This window comes from Haplochromis burtoni, unplaced genomic scaffold (genome assembly GCF_018398535.1).
Source record: "Haplochromis burtoni strain Fernald_Lab_line unplaced genomic scaffold, NCSU_Asbu1 Contig_72, whole genome shotgun sequence".
In the NCBI taxonomy this organism is placed as follows: domain Eukaryota; kingdom Metazoa; phylum Chordata; class Actinopteri; order Cichliformes; family Cichlidae; genus Haplochromis; species Haplochromis burtoni.
Genome location: NW_024582433.1, coordinates 343,343 through 360,940, shown reverse-complemented (window position 1 = coordinate 360,940; position 17,598 = coordinate 343,343). Strand labels below are relative to the sequence as shown.

At 39.6% G+C, this 17,598-nt stretch overlaps 2 protein-coding genes across 3 annotated transcripts in view; both read right to left on the bottom strand.

Annotated features, from left to right (window-relative positions):
- Positions 1–11,245, bottom strand: part of rfx3 (regulatory factor X, 3 (influences HLA class II expression)) — an 18,578-nt gene extending 7,333 nt beyond the window's left edge. The window contains exons 1-9 of one of the 2 annotated variants that reach the window (XM_005941557.3): positions 11,105–11,245; positions 5,422–5,534; positions 5,214–5,302; positions 3,771–4,029; positions 1,432–1,506; positions 935–1,116; positions 678–797; positions 435–559; positions 227–342 (exon numbers count right to left, since the gene is read on the bottom strand). In XM_005941557.3, coding sequence (XP_005941619.1) covers positions 227–342; positions 435–559; positions 678–797; positions 935–1,116; positions 1,432–1,506; positions 3,771–4,029; positions 5,214–5,302; positions 5,422–5,529 — 1,074 coding nt within the window. In that variant the 5' untranslated portion in view covers positions 5,530–5,534; positions 11,105–11,245. The remainder of the gene's footprint in view (positions 1–226; positions 343–434; positions 560–677; positions 798–934; positions 1,117–1,431; positions 1,507–3,770; positions 4,030–5,213; positions 5,303–5,421; positions 5,535–11,104) is intronic. The other variant, XM_042221679.1, reaches the window with a different exon arrangement.
- Positions 11,246–13,878: 2,633 nt separating this feature from the next.
- glis3 (GLIS family zinc finger 3) overlaps positions 13,879–17,598 on the bottom strand; it is a 15,699-nt gene continuing 11,979 nt past the window's right edge. The window contains exons 8-10 of the mRNA XM_042221724.1: positions 17,233–17,311; positions 15,336–15,544; positions 13,879–14,724 (exon numbers count right to left, since the gene is read on the bottom strand). Of these exons, the coding sequence (XP_042077658.1) occupies positions 14,603–14,724; positions 15,336–15,544; positions 17,233–17,311 (410 nt within the window). The 3' untranslated portion in view covers positions 13,879–14,602. The remainder of the gene's footprint in view (positions 14,725–15,335; positions 15,545–17,232; positions 17,312–17,598) is intronic.

The window sequence follows — 17,598 nt, the reverse complement described above, 5'->3', positions numbered from 1 at the left end:
CACACACACACACACACACACACACACACACACACACACACACACACACACACACACACACACGATGACGCATCAATGAAGGTGATAACATTGAAAGGGATTACTCAGCCATCTTTTAGCATGAAAGAGGACCCTGACCCGTTTCCTTTGTGACATCAACTTAAGTGCCCAGTGTGCCGTGTGTGTGTGAGACGCTGCATTGAATATAAAAAGCACTTTGTCTAACCTCACAGTGCTCTCTGTAAAGGGACTGGAGAGCTTTCACATCATCTAGGCTGATGTTCTCTGTATTGCTCTGTCCAAGGTCCAGCTCTACAAAGTCGGGGAGTGCCCGCGACGCATCTGTTGGAAGTGAACACAACAGAATCATCTAAAAGACATAACAGCCAGTATATGTCAGTTCAGACTTTTGGATAAAAAGAAAAGCCGCTGACCTAGGAACTGCTGGTGGTGCTGGCTCTGTGCTATAACTGTCTGCTCTGCAGCACCAGGATGGTGCTGCCCTCCACCTGAGTAATTCTCCCCAGAGCCACCATCAAACTTCTGCACTGGCTTGAACCTTAAAAAAAACAAAAACAAAACAATAACAAAAACCCCCCAATACCAAAATCACATTGCTTCCTACCTACTAAAACTACAACTTGCTAATATTTCAGTCCAGGCTGTGTGTGCTCTACCTCTGTTTCTGCTGAACAGGCTGCTGTCTGAGTGCCATGTACTGCATGTCTTCTTGGAGTCTGTTGAGTGGGGAATCTGGTTTCACACGTATACCATAGTAATGATATTTGGAGTTCCCCCTGCAACACAAACCCCAAAGTTAAAACACACTGATAGACTCACAGTGAGGAGGTGGGCATATTTCTAATAGATTAAAATGTCAAATCCCTAATGTAACAGCTTTTCTTTACTTAAGAAGAAGATAAAAGGCGCTAACCTTGTCCCGAGGCGTCTTGTACGGAGACCCATGAAGATGGAGCGGATGAGTTTGCCAAAAGAAGCTGCATTTACAGGGTCCAATTTCTGCTCCTGGCAATGGCGCAGATAATGATTGTAGAGAGTAGATCGTGGCAGACTTACTCCCTCTGCTGTCTCGTAGTTGTCCAACAGCCACTGGAGCTACAACAGCAAGAAAGAATTGTTTTTCATGACATTTTTTTTTTTTATCTTCCTTTTTAACTTAACAGCCTTCCATGTTGGTCCTTACAAAAACCTTAGGCCAACAGTTCGTAAATATAATACTGCTCCATCACTGCTCTGCAAAAGCTTCTATAGCAGCCAGAAAATTTAAAGCGGTAACAATTAAAACCAGCAACGAAAACAGCAGGCACCACACTGAACTTAAATGTACAGAGACTGGAGGGAGGCAGCAAGAGAGCGAGTTTAGCAAAAGTTAAGGTTAGACGTGGGCGAGCGTTCATAAAAGCAACTTACATGGCTGTTGAGCAGCGAGCTTCTCTGACTGGATAAACCCTCAGATTTTTGGAGAGTCTCAATCGCCATTTCAATCTGATAAACCACGAAGCACAGGACAACAAAATGTAAGAGGGGAAAATGAAAACAAAAGCAAGAAAAATAAAGAGTTGATGTACACACATGAATAGGCCACAAGCGAAAATAAAAAAAGGCAATCTAGAAAAGACTCCAAAGCAAGCACCGCTAAACCCAAGCAGAGCAGGACAACCTGTCATTCAGGAAAACCTTTCGAGATGACAATGACTCTAATACCAGACTGGCTCTTATTTTACAGAGAGGGGAGGCATGAACACGATGCATAAAGTTAACCATTCTCAGTTCAAAACTATTTAGTGCTCTTCTGGTAAATATGTGCTGTGTCTCAGCGTGATTCCAATAGTATAAATTAAAGTAAAAACCAAACACTTAGCTCAAGTGAGGGTGATTGCATAGTATGTACGCCTGGCTCTTAGTTCTCAGCAGGTCATTGTAGTGCAAGAACATTTACTTCCAAAGTGAGATATGCAGTAGTTGGAAATATGACTCTTAAAAGACTGTTTGAAAGCTAATAATTTAGATGAAGTGTACATAACAGTCCAGGAAAAAAGTAAATAGACCCAGTGATTCAACACCTTGTAGAAACATTTTTAGCAGCAACAGCTTTTCAGTATGACTATCAGTGTCTCCTCAATGTTATGGAAAAATTTTGGCACACTCTTCTGTACAGAGTTGGTTTAGTTCTTTCTGGTTTGCAGATATTTAGTTATGCACAGCTCTCTTGCATAAAAGTCCAGATCTCATTTAGACTGAGGGCTGGACTTTGACTAGGCCACTGTAACACCTCGATTCTTTTCTTTTTCAGCCATTCTGTTATAGATCTGGTGCTGGGCTTGGGCTCATCATTGTGTTGCATGACTCAGTTTGGGCAAGCTTTAGCTGTTGGACAGATGGCCTGACACTTGATTCTAGAATATTTTGGTCTACAGAGGAGTTCATGGTGAAGTCGATCACTACAAACTGCAAAACAAGCCCGAATCCTCAGCCCTCCACCACCGTGCCTAACAGCTGGTATGAGGTGATTGTGCTGATATGCTGTGTTTGGCTTTTGCCAGATGTGGGGCTGTGCTATATGGTCAAACATCTCCACTCTGGTATCGTCCATCCAAAAGATAGTGATGAAGAAGTCTTCTGGTTTGTTCGGATACAACTTTGCAAACTGAAAACTAGCCACCATGTTCTTCTTTTTAAAGAGAAGAGGCTTTCTCCTGGCGACCCTTCCCAACAAACCATACTTCTTCAATCTTTTTCTAATTGTGTGGTAATGAATTTTCTTCTTCTTCTTTTTTGCAATTTCTCCGATTATTGCCGATTATTGGGGTAAATTGCTGGAAAGATTGTGACATTGTGTTAACCCACACCTGAATGCTCCAAACCAGCAAACTTCTGCTTTTATAGAGGTGCTCACACTTGCTGATGATCAATTAATAACGTATAATTAGCGGCACCTGGCTGCTACTTAGCCTCTTAATTCCTATGCAAAGCAATAAGGGTGCACGCAGGTCTTCATAGACTTGCATAGTCCTGTGAAACCTGACTGCACATGTTGTTTTATGAGTAGATATTTTCTAAAATGCAAAATATTTTCTTACAGTGAATTCGGATCATCATAGCAAAATAAAAAGGCTACGATTTTCCATAAGCATGCCCTAATTTCCCCTCCTTACTGCACCTGTCTCTTAGCTCTTATCACTTCCCTGTCTTCTTCCTCAAAGATTGGGAATAGTAGACATATAAAATAAGGGATAAAAACAAACCCCTATATTGCTCAAATAACATTAAAGATGATAGTGAACACTGCCAGTAGAAGTTACATCACTCCAGAAACTCCCAGCCTACACAGTGCATTTCATACATTAGCACCACATAATGACCAGAGATAAAGCACACGCCACACAATGAAGGAAAAGTAGCACGCTAAAATTGTCTATGTATGATATGGTACAATATGTGCACACATGAAAATTTTGCACACATGACATAACTTCAAAGTTTAAATTTGGAACTCTAATTAAGAAATGGCCGATCCACATTTCGGATCAAACTCGTGCATAGATAGATGAAGCATGACAGAAACAGCATTTATGCTAATAGGGAGATTCCAAGCAAACTATTACTGGCCTGGATCTTACCAGGCAAAATTTATAAGTTACCAAATCACAACAAACTACATAACACTACTCAGATCAAGAAACAAACACACAAATGCAAAGAGGGAAAGGTAGACCGAGGACCCACACAGTCGATGCTATGCAACTTACAGTAGCTGGTGAAGCTCGTGCAGTCTGGGTTGCAGGGTGGGGTCCAGCACTGTCCATGAGGTAAGCCCCAGAACTGCTGCTGATTACCTGACCCCCCGCCAGACCCATGCTCATTCCTCCAGTGCCCCCTCCTCCATTGTTGGTCATGCCATGTGACGTCACCACAGTGGACACCTGTGCTGAGCTGCCCTGTGTGTCAAAGTAGTTCCCTCCACTGTTCTGGCTGTATAGCTGTGGCTCTGAGTAGGAGTAGGTTCTTCTGTTTAGAAGAGATGACAACAATCAGCCAGTGTGCCCAAAGTAAGGATATAAAAACTACAAACGTTTATACATGATAAACTTATTTAACAGACAATTTAAAAATAGGTGTTATTGTGGATTTTGTGCTTTTAAGATAATTAAGTGCGACAGTGGTGCACTGGTTAGCACTACATACTACCTAATTTGAAATGTGACTCTATTGAAACATCAACCACCAGCATGATATACAGTGACATAACATAAGTCAAGTAAGCACAAAAGTAGCCTAAGCAGCATTTTCCCTGGACATTAGAAGTAAAATAGGAAAAAAAGGCTCAACACTGATTGTCACATTATATACTGAAAAATATTTTCTATTTGGGATGTTCTATCTTGGGTCGAGCTTTTTAACCAGCCGCTTAAAGTCATGCTTTTCTACCATGAAACCGAATCAATAATGTCCATCCACACTTTGTTATTCCTGTTGCGTGTAGTGCAACTAAAGAGTGCAGATACTGATGCTTTCTTGAGTCATTTGTTTACTTCTGGGTTGCACATGACCAGCTGCTAACATCCTCTGGAACAGCCTGGTTGTGCTCAACAGTATGTTTTTCCGTCAAACGGTGAATCATGTTTGTTGTTTAAACTTAGAGTGGAAAAGGGTTTTTTTTGCATATTTTGCAAAGTATTGTGTTTGAGATAAATCGACATCGGACGCTGAGATGGGCCTCACGCAATGACATGACTGTGCTTGTGTCACTGCTGTACATGCTAGGGAACATTAAAGCATGTAGTTGCTACAGCGACGATGTCATGATAAGACACTTTTATATCCTGTATTATCGCAGCTGATATAACACTGTACTTCTGCATTTTGTTTGCGTCACATATCGGCTTGGGCTTGTTATTGAGTGTGGATCTAACTCTATTCCCTAGACTCAAGAGACTCTTGGAAAGCCTCACAATTTAAAAGAAAAGACTACTTCAGGTCATTTTCAGGTGACTAAGCACCATCAAACACAGGTCTCCACACCACAAAGAAAAGAAATCTAACACAAAAACAACCATGCACTCCCACCAACATCATGTGCTTGTGACATGAATGATGGTGTGAAGAGACCAGGGAGGAGAAAGAACAGGCTTCAGAGATTTTACGTTAATATCTGTGGAGTGGTGTATGAGAAGTCTGGCTAAGTGACTCACATGGTGCCATTGGTGAAGACGCCACTGTTTTCCTCGACATACTGCACCTGTGCTGGGTAAACATGCTGAACCTGTTGAACAGTCTGGGCCTGGAAAGATAAATCGCAAAGGTTATTAATTAATCAACTTGTTTACTACACTTCTATATTGAACTAAGTAATACAAACATCCATTTCATGTGCACTGGCACCAGGCAGGCTGGACGTACCTGCTGCTGGACGGGGACCTGCTGGGTGGAGCCAGTAGGCTGGACAGGCACAGTGGTCTGAAGAGGGACAGTGGAGGTGGAGTCAGCGCCTGCTTCAGGGGTCTGCATGGCGCCTAAATAAGAAAGGGAAAACACTAAATCATTGTAGACCAGATAGTCTAACCTGTAAAGCAGCTTTTTACAGAAGGTTAAAATTAACACAGGACAACGTTTTGTTAATTACAATGTATTTAATCTAATATAGTGCTGAATATAAGAAAAGCTATGCTCAAAAATGTGTGCAAATTTTGAATTTGGCACCAGCAACACATTTAGAAAAAGTTGCGACCAGAGCAACAAGAGACTTGGTAAGTTATGTAAAGATAAAACCTGGTGAATTGTGTCACTTCACCAGCAGCATAGAGGAATCCTTGAGCGTGAAAGACTTTTATGGACAAATAGGTACAGGTTAAAGCTCATCAATGTAAAAGTACAAGGAAACTGGGGGGAGTTTCATCATCTGTGATATAAGGCTGAACAGACAAGACCTTCAAGGCCTTGTGGAGTACTGCATTGAGGACAGGGACAGCTCAGTTGAGAAAATGAAATCATGGACTCATGAAAACTTAATGTCCTTGAACACAGTTTGTTGATGTATTTAAAAAAGAGAAAAACACAATTAAAAAAATAACAAAACAAACAAGAGACCCTGTATAATCATAGTGTTTTCTGTATGGGAGGACGGATTGAGGTAAAGTGGAAAGAGGTTTGACCAGGGAAAATGATTTTTGGAAACAGCAAACACCTCTGGAGTGAAAAAAAGAAACAGACCATTCAGCTTTTTAAATGCAAACAGTTCAAAAGCCAAGCATGCCAATATGGCAGTGTAATGCACATCTATGGAATACACATTAATGCTGAGTGATATATATAACTTTGAGGGGAAAATATGTTGCGATTTGGGGAATCTTTTTACAGAAAAGGGTTTATTTCCTGCCTAACCACATTGTGCATCATAATAGCATGGTTATGAGTTCAAATCTGCTAAACTGGCCTGTCTGTAGTCTGGACCTGGTGACTCGATCATCTGGACCATTACGAAAGCAAAATATGACAAATAAGGCCCCAAACTGTTTGAGTAGCTAAAAAAAAAAAAAGCCTACATCAAGAATGGAATACCTGTTTTGCTTGCTCCTCAAATTTAACGACTGACTTTTCAGTTACCAAACATGTATAGATTGTTGTTAAAAGAAAAGGTACTGTACCTTAGTGTTCATCATGCTTCGAACACCCCGAAAAAACAAAAAAATGTAATACTCTATTCACAGCTAAATAGGGGGTTTATATTACTTGTAATTATCAGTGTAGCACAAAGCTAATGCTAGTGTGCAATCAGAGATCAATGAACACCAGTTCTAATAGGCAAATACTTTTGATGCACCACCCAATCCACATGATTTGGTTAGGCCACGACATAAAATGTAGGAAACCTTAGGTACCATCACAGAGCCTTGTATGTTCTACTGAAATCAATGCTAATAAAACAGCTCTAGACCAATCCTACGGAAACACCTGTTTCTGCCCTCTGGTACTCAGTGTGCCGAGAGCCTCATGCTTCAGTGACGCATGATCCTGTCTCCATGTTCACAGCCATAAACCAAGTTAATATTTAACAAACTCCAAACAGATGCTGCTTCTCATTTCTCTAACAGGCACTACTTTCACAGGTTTATGTTACTTAAAAAAGAGAGACCTAACACACACAACCCGTGCTGACCAAGCCCTTCATACATGTCACCTATATTTAATGTTTAAATAACAAAAACCCCCAAAACAAAACAAAACAAAAAAACTGCCAAGAACAAAATACCTCATTATAGGTCTTTACCAGATGGGTTTAGTACTAACCAGAGACCTATATTGTACATCTATATTCTACATCTTAAATTTAAGACTGCATTTATATACCTACTAAGACAGACTTTGTGAAATTATGGACAATAGGGAGAACAAACCTGATGGTGAACCTGTGTTTGTGAGTTAATAATAGTATGGCTACGCTCGGCTCCATTCCTTTCCTTTCTAGGGAAAGGCCACCTCCTTCCCACCACAGTTTCCATGAACAAGCCTCTCTTGGTTAATTAAGCTGGGTCTCCCAACAGCTTCAAATCTCTGCAGGGACAGCTCGATCTGTCCCTTCACCTGACACTGGCTCCTCTCTTTAGACAAAAATTATCACTTGATTCTTGTTGAGGTGACTAACCTCAAATGAAAACAACCGGGTAGAGTCAACAGTAGTAGGTGCAATGAAAATGAAAGAAATAGCCGGGCAAAAGGAAAATCTCCTTAAGACACTGAAAGTTAGGACAATACGCTGACATTCTAACAACAGGATTAAACCTTTACATGCATGCTACAACAAACCAGTAACTTGGTTTAAAAGCCGGTGAATCCAAGCTACCAACCCTATTAAAGGGCCACACCTCACAAACTTCAGCTTTTAGTTCATAGGAAAAACCATGATGGTGTCTATCACAGGTGTTTAGCCACCATTTCCTCACACGGCTTCATTGTGTCTTGATTTTATTCCTGCAAGACTCTGTATCTCTAGGACTGGCATTCTTCCCTCATTTGCTGTTTTGGTCATGGTGGCACAGACTGTCTAACACTGTCCATCAGAAATCTACGATAGATGTTCAAATGATCTGGTTATGGCAAGCCGCAGTTAATAATTCACATTGTTTTCATAGTACCCGCTGATCTATTTGGTAAACTTGTTTGCCCTTGTGCAAAGGGGAGTCTGATATTAGAAAACACCACTCCCTTCAAAATAGAAATGTTTCATCATAAGATAAAGGTGACCACTTGGAATAACTTTGTATTGATTTGTAGTGACCTTTCCATCTAAGGGGGCAAGCGGACCCAAACCGCATCAGCAGAATGTCCCCCACAGCATAACAAGGGTCAAGGGTTTAGGTTTTTCCTTTAATCTGTCAACCATCTGCATATGAATGCTGAGAAAGGAACTACTTTGAGAGAGGACGTAGGGTTATATTCCACAATGCAGGTGGAAATCTCAAGTACAACTGATCCCACCTAATCGTAGGAAAATAGACCCTGCACCGCAGCACACTCTTGCTGCCTCACCTCAGCCCCCTCCATAAAGACACACACACACACACACATTCATACACCTCCTGCCACACCATTCAGTCACTCCCTTGTGGCCCACTTAAATGCTGTGCTCCACTGAGCAAGTGCAAGCCCTACAAAGACTCAGAGGAACAAAAGCCACCAAGGAGTGCAACATTTTGCTCAGAGTTTTTTTCCCTGCCTCAGTTTCTCCCGCTAATGCCACAGGCAACAAATAGTAAAGCAGGAAAGGTTCACAGTCACAGCTACCAGAAAATACAAAGAACTATAATTTGCCTCTCTAATGATTATGTATGACAAAGTTGGAGTTCTTATGCACTAAGCCAAGACATAAGAACAGGTGAACAAGCTTGAAAAGTACACCACACTCAAAGTCTCGCTTTCTATCGCTCTTTCTCTTTCTCACACAAACACAGCACCACGATCACCGCTCATACAGCACCTGTGAGATGTAATTGGGAGCTGAAAAGGGAGGGGGTAGGGGGTATGCAAAGTACCACGTTTGTTTAGGAGCTGTGTTCTAAGATTGTAAAGCAGGAGTTGCTTGTAAGGACTGCCGATTCTGATTTTGATGTGAAAAACCTGCATAAATAAAAGGCAAGCATTAAACATTAAAACACTGATATGCCCAAAAACGCATAGCTGGAAAATTAAGTGCTGATAACTATGGTCATCTAAAATCTAAATGCATCCTTTATAATCTTTACGTGTCCCCCTTTTTACATTACTATTGAAAAGCTGTGGCAAATAACAAAACAAACGTGCTGCCGAGCGATGAAAATGGCTGACTGAATAATTGAATTAATCAGCCCCTCTTTAAGTGATTGGAAATGCAACAGGATCCAGGCAGCAGGTGGCATGGTACTATTTCTGCCCTAGTGGACTACAGGTAAGTGGTAACATGATCTTATAACTAGCAGTCTCCAACATCCTGTTTATGTGTGTGTGCATTTGGTGGGAGGGATGACCTATTTTGGGTTGTATATGCAAACAGATTAATACATTAACATTATTTTGAGCTTTAGCTTTTATTTTACAGGTGGTATGAATTACTCTGGTGCAGTGAGGTCCAGCTGCAGGTGAGAGACAGGCGTTTCTCGTACAAAATACATAAGCAATCGCAGTGAAAAAGCGAAAGATGACCAACAGTTGTTGTGTATTGTTTCTGGATGCCCTCTCTATGACGGATGCATACAAATAAATGAAGATGGTAAAGAGTCCCCACAATGCTGCAGATGTGCCCATCTTTCCCTTCTCAGCACGCGCGCACACACACACACCTGTTCTCTTGCCTAAGGGAAATCAGAGGTTGCAGGTGAACAGGTGGACTCGAGAGTAATTGTGATGCAACGTTAAGAAACCTACTTTTTTATAAGAAAAATCTGCAATCAGATTAAGGAATGTTCAAAACGTGAATGAAATACAAAAACAGAATAGTTTTACTCAACTCAAAAGCAGCCTGGAATGCCCACAAACAAACAAACCCCCAAACAACCTCCTTTCTGTTGAGTGCCATAATAAAAACAACACACTTAACCCTCCTTCAATTCTTTGATACTCAGGGTACAAAAAGATGAATTATAGAAATACAAAAATGAATTTGTCTTTAACACGGAATCAATAATTCTGCATTATTCTTATTGTGAGGATGGGGTGTATTAACTGTTACCGGTCCATTTGCTGAATCAATAATACAGATTAACAAAACGAGTCAAGAAAACATCACGCTGTTTAAAGGATAATCCGTTAAGTGTTGTTTTCCTCAAAGCTGCCCACTGCAAAACTTAGCCTTGCGTTATCAGTCAGCTTATCATTGCCATCTGATGCCACAAAGAGGGCAGATGGAGAGCTAGCGAAGCTATCTTGCTCCCTAAGACAAAAGGGAAAGTAATGGCTTAGCTATTGTCAATAGCAGTAAGTGTGTGTGTGGAAGGCTAGCTCACAGCACTTTCCATTGCTAATCGACGCACTGATCTTGTATGAGCAAACAGCTGAACCACCCGAAACACAAACTTGCAATATCCCCATAACGTTACCCCCTCCCCCCCCCCCAAAAAAAAAGAAAAAAGAAAAAAAGAGAGAGATACCAACAGGCATTATCAGAAGGCATCGGTGGCGTTAGCAACAGACACCTGCTCCTGCTCCAGCTGACCAGTTAGCATCACTGACTAGCCAAGACCTACGCTACCATTCAGCATGACAAGTTTAAACAAATAAGTTACGCAGAAAACACAATTTCCAGTCCAGCTGGACGCGTTTCGGCCAGTTTTAGCCTCACACAACGCAGTAAGAGGCCGTAGCTAGCTAACGGTAGCGAACAGGACCTCTCACAGCAGTGGGCATTACAGGCAACGTTAGCAAGCAGGCTAACACGTTACAAAGAAACACCCTCGCTAGCAAACTACCCCAGCGATTCATCGAGCCTTCATTCATCAGCAGACAAACATAAACCCGAGCGATAATATTTTCTTCAAAAGAACCAAACAAACTACAACGTGACGCCAGAAGAGAACTGTGCGTTGGCTAAAAATAGTAAAGAGTTTAAGCAAACCTGAGCTGTGGACTAGTTGATGAAGATGAGGATGGTGGAGGAGGTGGTAATGATGGAGAGAGAGGTTGTTGTTGGTGGGTTACAGTCGCCAGGACTACGGTGACTATGGCGCTGCCTCACTGGGCAACAGTTGCTATAAAACTGCAGCGCGCAACCTTACAGGCAGGTGGGAGGAGATTATAGCGCACCTAAAACTTAATTAAACACAAAACCATCTAATCATTTATTTCTTCATATTATATATAAAGATGTTAAATAAAAAAAGAAACCAAGAAATTACTAACAATTAGTTTCAGGTGCAAAGACGATGTTGTATTCTTTTAATATAAGTCTTTAACTAAGATTTTTGTTTCTCTCAGGCAAATTTTATGAGGATATCCAACCACGATTTAGGACCTCCATAATAACGCTAATAGTGTGACTTCATTACTTCGTTTCTGTACTATCATAATTATGATCTGGCCATATGCTGATGGTGATTCCAGCGTGTAATTCTGTTGTAAGCAATTTTGCAATTTGCAAGATATTATTGTTATTATTTGCATTGTGATCAAAGATAGAGATAGATTAATATATGGTTAATTGTAAATTTTAATAATCCCAGTAACTTTTATTTGTTACAGCAAGAATCAAAGTTCTCTCGTAAGGGCTCGAGTCCTTTTCTCTCTCATTGAATGTGTTTAGTTTTCTACAGATACATGTTTTTCCTTTTGCTATTGTGTTTAATCAGACTCAGAATTTAGAGAAGAAATGCTTGTCACTGTTTTATGTTTAGAACAGGCCATGATCCTTTTGGGACCATTTATACTGACAAAACAACAACAACAAAAACAAAACAAAATATAATAAAACGTGTTTGTTAGGATAATCAAGTGCTGGGATATATTGGGGGATTTTTTGTAAAATTAAAACTGAGTGAATCACTCAATTTATTAACCTGTTAATAAACTGCAATGGGTGCAGATTTGTATTCATAATTGTCCACAGTCGATGCTTTGTGTGTCTTACTCACTTGACAGCCATTCTCCACTGTTCTCCTTACTATTTACTAACCACAATTTAGCATTTCTGCCAAAATTCTTACTATCCATTGCATCTCACTTTGTGAACAGATATGTTGTAGTGATGCATATTGTTACTGTGCTACCTCGTGGTCTTTGGTTATGACCTTTCTGACATGCTGCAAAACAATTGGTTGTTTTAGTTAAAAGGCCATAGGCTGTTTTTTATTTTATCGTCAACAAATCACAGGGCCCATGCTAGTAAAGATTTTCAACTTGAAACATGTTATTCACTAAGATCAGATGTTTGATTCAAGTGTTCTGATTTAATTGCTCCCTTAATTTTACGAGGAGCATTTTGGTAATACCTGCACAACTTTAAAACTGGGACAAGTGAACAAACAAAAGACAGCATTGTTAAGAGGCTTCCTACTGCGTAGAAAGCTTAACCAACCACCTGTGTCCACTGCACACTGCACTGCTTTTTTTTTTTTTTTTTTTGATTTACAGTACTAAACAGATGCTTTTTAGAAAAGCTGTTGTTGGTGTTGCTAAGCAACTACTGAAACCCCCATCTGAAGCATGACTCTCTTGCTAAAAATTATTTTCAAGTAAAACAGTTTGTTCTTTCAATTTCAAACAAGAAGAAAGCACTGCTGTGAAGACTGTAGCCAAATGGACCCTTGCACGCTTTTTATACTGAAGCACGGCAGTTGGCAGTTAATTATTTTTGTAATTTACATTAGCTTATTGCCTTCATAATTTCCTTGTAATACTTATCACAAAGGAGTCGATCTCTTGTTCCTTTTAACTTTGTCTTGTTTTGCATAATGCAAATGAATCTAGGTATAGTTAATAATCTAACAGAGTCAAACACATAAGAACTGTTACATGAGTTTTCCTTTGAATAAGATTCATCGCTGTTATTTAAAGCAGTTTTATAAATTCACTATTCGTACTTTTTCACATGGTTTCGTGAGCCACAAAAACTCAACAACTCGTACCTTTAATTTTGTATTATATGAGTACTGTGATATTCAATATGTAAAAGCAAGCGTGTGTCCTTGTAAATGATCAGTGTGGTAAGTTTTCAAAAAAAAAAAAATGTCAGTCAGAAACTTGAATGAACTGACTCACACAGTGTTTGAGAGCTGCCTAGCAAGAGAACGTTTGATTTACCTTCTCTTTCACAAACTGCTCCCAGTGTAATGATTGCATTTATGTGCCATTGCTTTTGTAAGTTATCATAACCACCAATGTTTTAAATTCTCCATTGGTGTGCCACTTTCATGTTCTATAATATAAATGCTTATAGGTTTGATCTGTGCTCGCATGCATTTGTTTTTGAGTTTTCTTTTAATGTATATACATGCCATAAACCTGCCTTAGACTGCAGATGAAAATTAGCCTGTTCATCCAAATCATTTACACATTTGACCCAAGCACTCATGTTAATTACTCTCCACTGTTCCTAAAACAAGCAATCCTCCAAACAACAAAACACATAAACACATAAACACCACGTCGGTGGTTTTGCATGCAAGATGTTAGCTGATTTTGAAATCATATGGGTTGCTGCAGATTTAAAAAGTACCTTTATGTCAATTGCGAATACAATATATTTTTGTGCTTGCTTGTTTGCTTGGTAATAAAACTTAAAAACCCTTCCACTACCAGCTCAACCCAAAGCAACCCCCCCCCCCCCCAAAAAAAAAAAAACCAAAACAAAACAAAACATGTTTTTAGATGTCCATTTAAAATCAGTGGTGCAGATGAAGGTGTTAGTGTTTGATACACACCAAAGAATCTTCTGAAGTGATCCACATGGTTTATCACAAATAGTAAGGTCATCATTTTCACAAATTCTGGCACACAGGCTCATTTACCAGTTGTGGGTTCCACAATGTCATTTTCTTGCTGTGTGGACACAAACTGTAGTAAGGAAAAAGCTTAATAAAAAATATTTAAAAACATTTAAAATCATTGTTCACTCACAGCAGATTACTGCTGTTGTTATATTCAAACAACAGCTCATGAACATCATAGTCAAAGGCATTCTTGCTACGTAGTTACACAGCCATGATTCTAAGAAAAAACCTTAATAAAAGGTTCCTTGCATACTTTGATCACAGTGTTCAATATTATGCAAAATGCCAACATAAACTACTCAAAGTGCTCACTACTTGTTGCACACAAGTGAGGAAATAACCTAAATTACTCTAAACATAAAAATCTTCAAGGCACAGACATTAATTTACATTGATTAGTGAGAATAGGAGCCTGGGTGTTGAGTCAGACAGTACGGTACATTTACAGGAATTTAGTCGCAGTTGGGTGTAAGAGTCAATTCCTCAATTTTCACTTAACTAGGGGAGCTGTTTTATGATCCAATGTTCTTTTGTAAAAGAAGCTTCCTCCAGGTTCCAGTGTCACGTATGTCTTCTTCTCATTAAACACAGAGCAGTTCAAAAGGAAAGGAACCCACACGTGAGCCAGATCATCCCTCTGTATAGATGCAGGAGATGTGACTTGTGTCCTGGTCCATCACACTGAAGAAATCCCCTCCATGTAATTCTTGATTAGCAGCTAAAGTTTCTGCTTGATAGTGGACACCAAATCCTGCACACACACACACACACACACACACACACACACACACACACACACACACACACACGGAAATATAAAAATACATGGATTTATGTAGAGGTTATTTAAAGATTTGCTTGATTCATATTGTTAGGATGATTACGAGCTGAAGAGAGGCCGTCATTAAAGGTATGAATGTGCATATGGTCATAAGCAAATATTCCATTAGAGAACAAGCCACATCACCCTTTCATTCTTACTATGACAAAGAGCACAATTTAAGAATGTAGTTATTAGATACTATAATGCTATAATCCAATAGAAAAGCAGCATTAAACCTAAAAAACAGTTTCTGAACACCTTGTAAACAACACCGTCGTTGTCAAGACTGGGAGGGGGGGAGAGGTAAGGTGATATCTATTTAAAGGTACACAAAGTGAAGCTGCCTGATTATGTCTAACTAGAAAAATCACCAGCCACCTGCTACACATCATAAAAATAAAGATAAACTGCACGATTATTGTGCATGTGAGAAAATCCATTTAAACAGACTGTCAAACCGCCCACACATTTGCTAATAGGCTCTTCACATTCTCAGAAAAAACAACAACAACAAAAAAAAACCTCCCTTCGGGCGTAACTGCGTTTACATGAGTATTTTGACAAACTTGAAGAATAATGTGATTTCAAACCTGGGCTGCGATTTGCCATGTCAGGAGGCTGGCTAACCTGCTTCAAATCACAGCTGTTCTGCAGGGATGTCCCACAGGGAGGATGCGGGAGGCAGGTGGAAGAACAAGGTCTGCACTGGTCCCCAGGGAAGAGCTGGCAAGGGGAAGGATCAACAAACCTGAAATATTTCACAGTAAAATGAATACTCTGCTTGTAGAATTAAGATCATTTTATATAAATTAGCTTAGCTTTTTTTTTTTTTTTTTTTTTTTTTAAATATATTGCTTGTATTTTACAAACCACTTAAAAGAATGGAGAACATCTCCTGCTGTCATCTCAAACTCAATCTTTGCTACATTCATGTAATGAATGAAGAATTACAGCTTTCACTTCATATGTGGCACGACTTCCCATGCAGCTGGCTTCACCTTTTTCTCTTTTTAATTCTCTGCCTAACATAACTTTTGTTCGCCAGTGAAGACACGTGCGCGCTTTATTTTCTGCTCTGAATGGAAAAGCATGTGCAATGCTGCTAATCTCAGGTTTTTAAGTTACAGAGTTCATGCAGATTCATTCGCTGTGATTGGTAGTTCGTCTAAGCATAACATATGTACTCTGTCGGTACCTAATGATGTATTACACCATGCCATCTACACACTGCAATCTGTGCAGCACAAGCTCATTCATGCTATTATCAACCATCACAGTGTAAGCAAAACAGTCTGCCTGCTTTACTCCAGGCAACGTGCATTTTCTTTTAATCTTCATATATTACTTTCTACCAGTCAGAAATAGTCATCAACATTACTTTTATAAATATACAGGGTTTTTTGTAATTGCAGAAAGAGTACATTTAAATATCATCCAAGGCCCACTGCAGTCTACTCCTCTGCTTTTATTTGGGCCAAGTAACACATTAGCATGTCTGCTTGTGTCTATCAAGTTTATCAAGTATAAACAGGCCAAAGCTTGCAGACAATCCACAGACTGAGTGGGAACTGAAAGGAATCACAGAAAAGTATACAAAAATGGCAACCAGGATTTTACAATTGATTTAACGTCTAAAAGGTAATTACAGCACCCTCTCCTCCCATTCAACCTTAAATTGTATTTTTGGGGATTTTATGATTCACTTATTGAATTCCTCAGCTACTCTTGTCGGTGGCTATAGCATCCATTAATGCTAGCAGTTGAGACCAATGAGGCAAAGTAAGGTTTTCTTTCACATGCTGAATGTCCACACCGCGTCCTGCAGTGAATGCTTCGGCCTACCGCTGATATTAGGACAATAAATGCCAGCAAGGAGTCGTGAGCATCTGGCTGCTCGGGACGACAGAAATCCTTTATCACATGCATTGAAGTGTATAGATGAAGGGATGTTTTCCTATGGGTCCACAAGTAAAATGTGTTGCTGGTCATCCCCCCCCCCAAAAAAAAGAAAGAAAAAAAAGAAAGAAGCCTCTCCTCTGCCATATGATCCACCCACACACCAAATAAAAAAAGAACGGCAACAACAAGAACAAAAAACAACTAGCCTTTGGACTCCTTCATCAGGGTGGTTTCTTTTAAACTTATTCTGATTATGAGCTTAGAGTCTTGAATCCATGACAACCAATGTTTAAGTCGGCTGTTTCAGTTAATCAAGAGAGAGAAACAGAGAGAGAGAAAGGTTTGTGAAGAATTTAAATCAGTCATGGTTAGACTTCTAACTGTGCCAGTGGGAATACAAAATGAAAAGACGACACCAATACTGAAGCTAATGTGTTTTAATTTCACAGTATTAAATATAAAACATGAAAATGAAGCTATTCCTATAACAGTGAGATGATTATAATGACATTAAACAAAATCTAGATGGAGCAGTACCTATAATTATCTTGCAAGGAGGAGGAGATCAACAGACCCAGGTGAGGATTGCTGCAGGAGTCTTCTCCCTGTGGAGCAGCTGAGGAACAGGGATGACAGACACTTCAGGGCTGTCCACCACAGCCTAAATCTAATGGATAAACCTATTATGTGCACATGGTTGCAGGGACATATGCTTACTTTACACCCCCCCCCCCTTAATGCAAAGATATCTATATCTATATCTATATCTATATACATCTATATATATCTATATACATCTATATATCTATATCTATCTATCTATCTATCTATCTATCTATCTATCTATCTATCTATCTATCTATCTATCTATCTATCTATCTATCTATCTATCTATCTATCTAT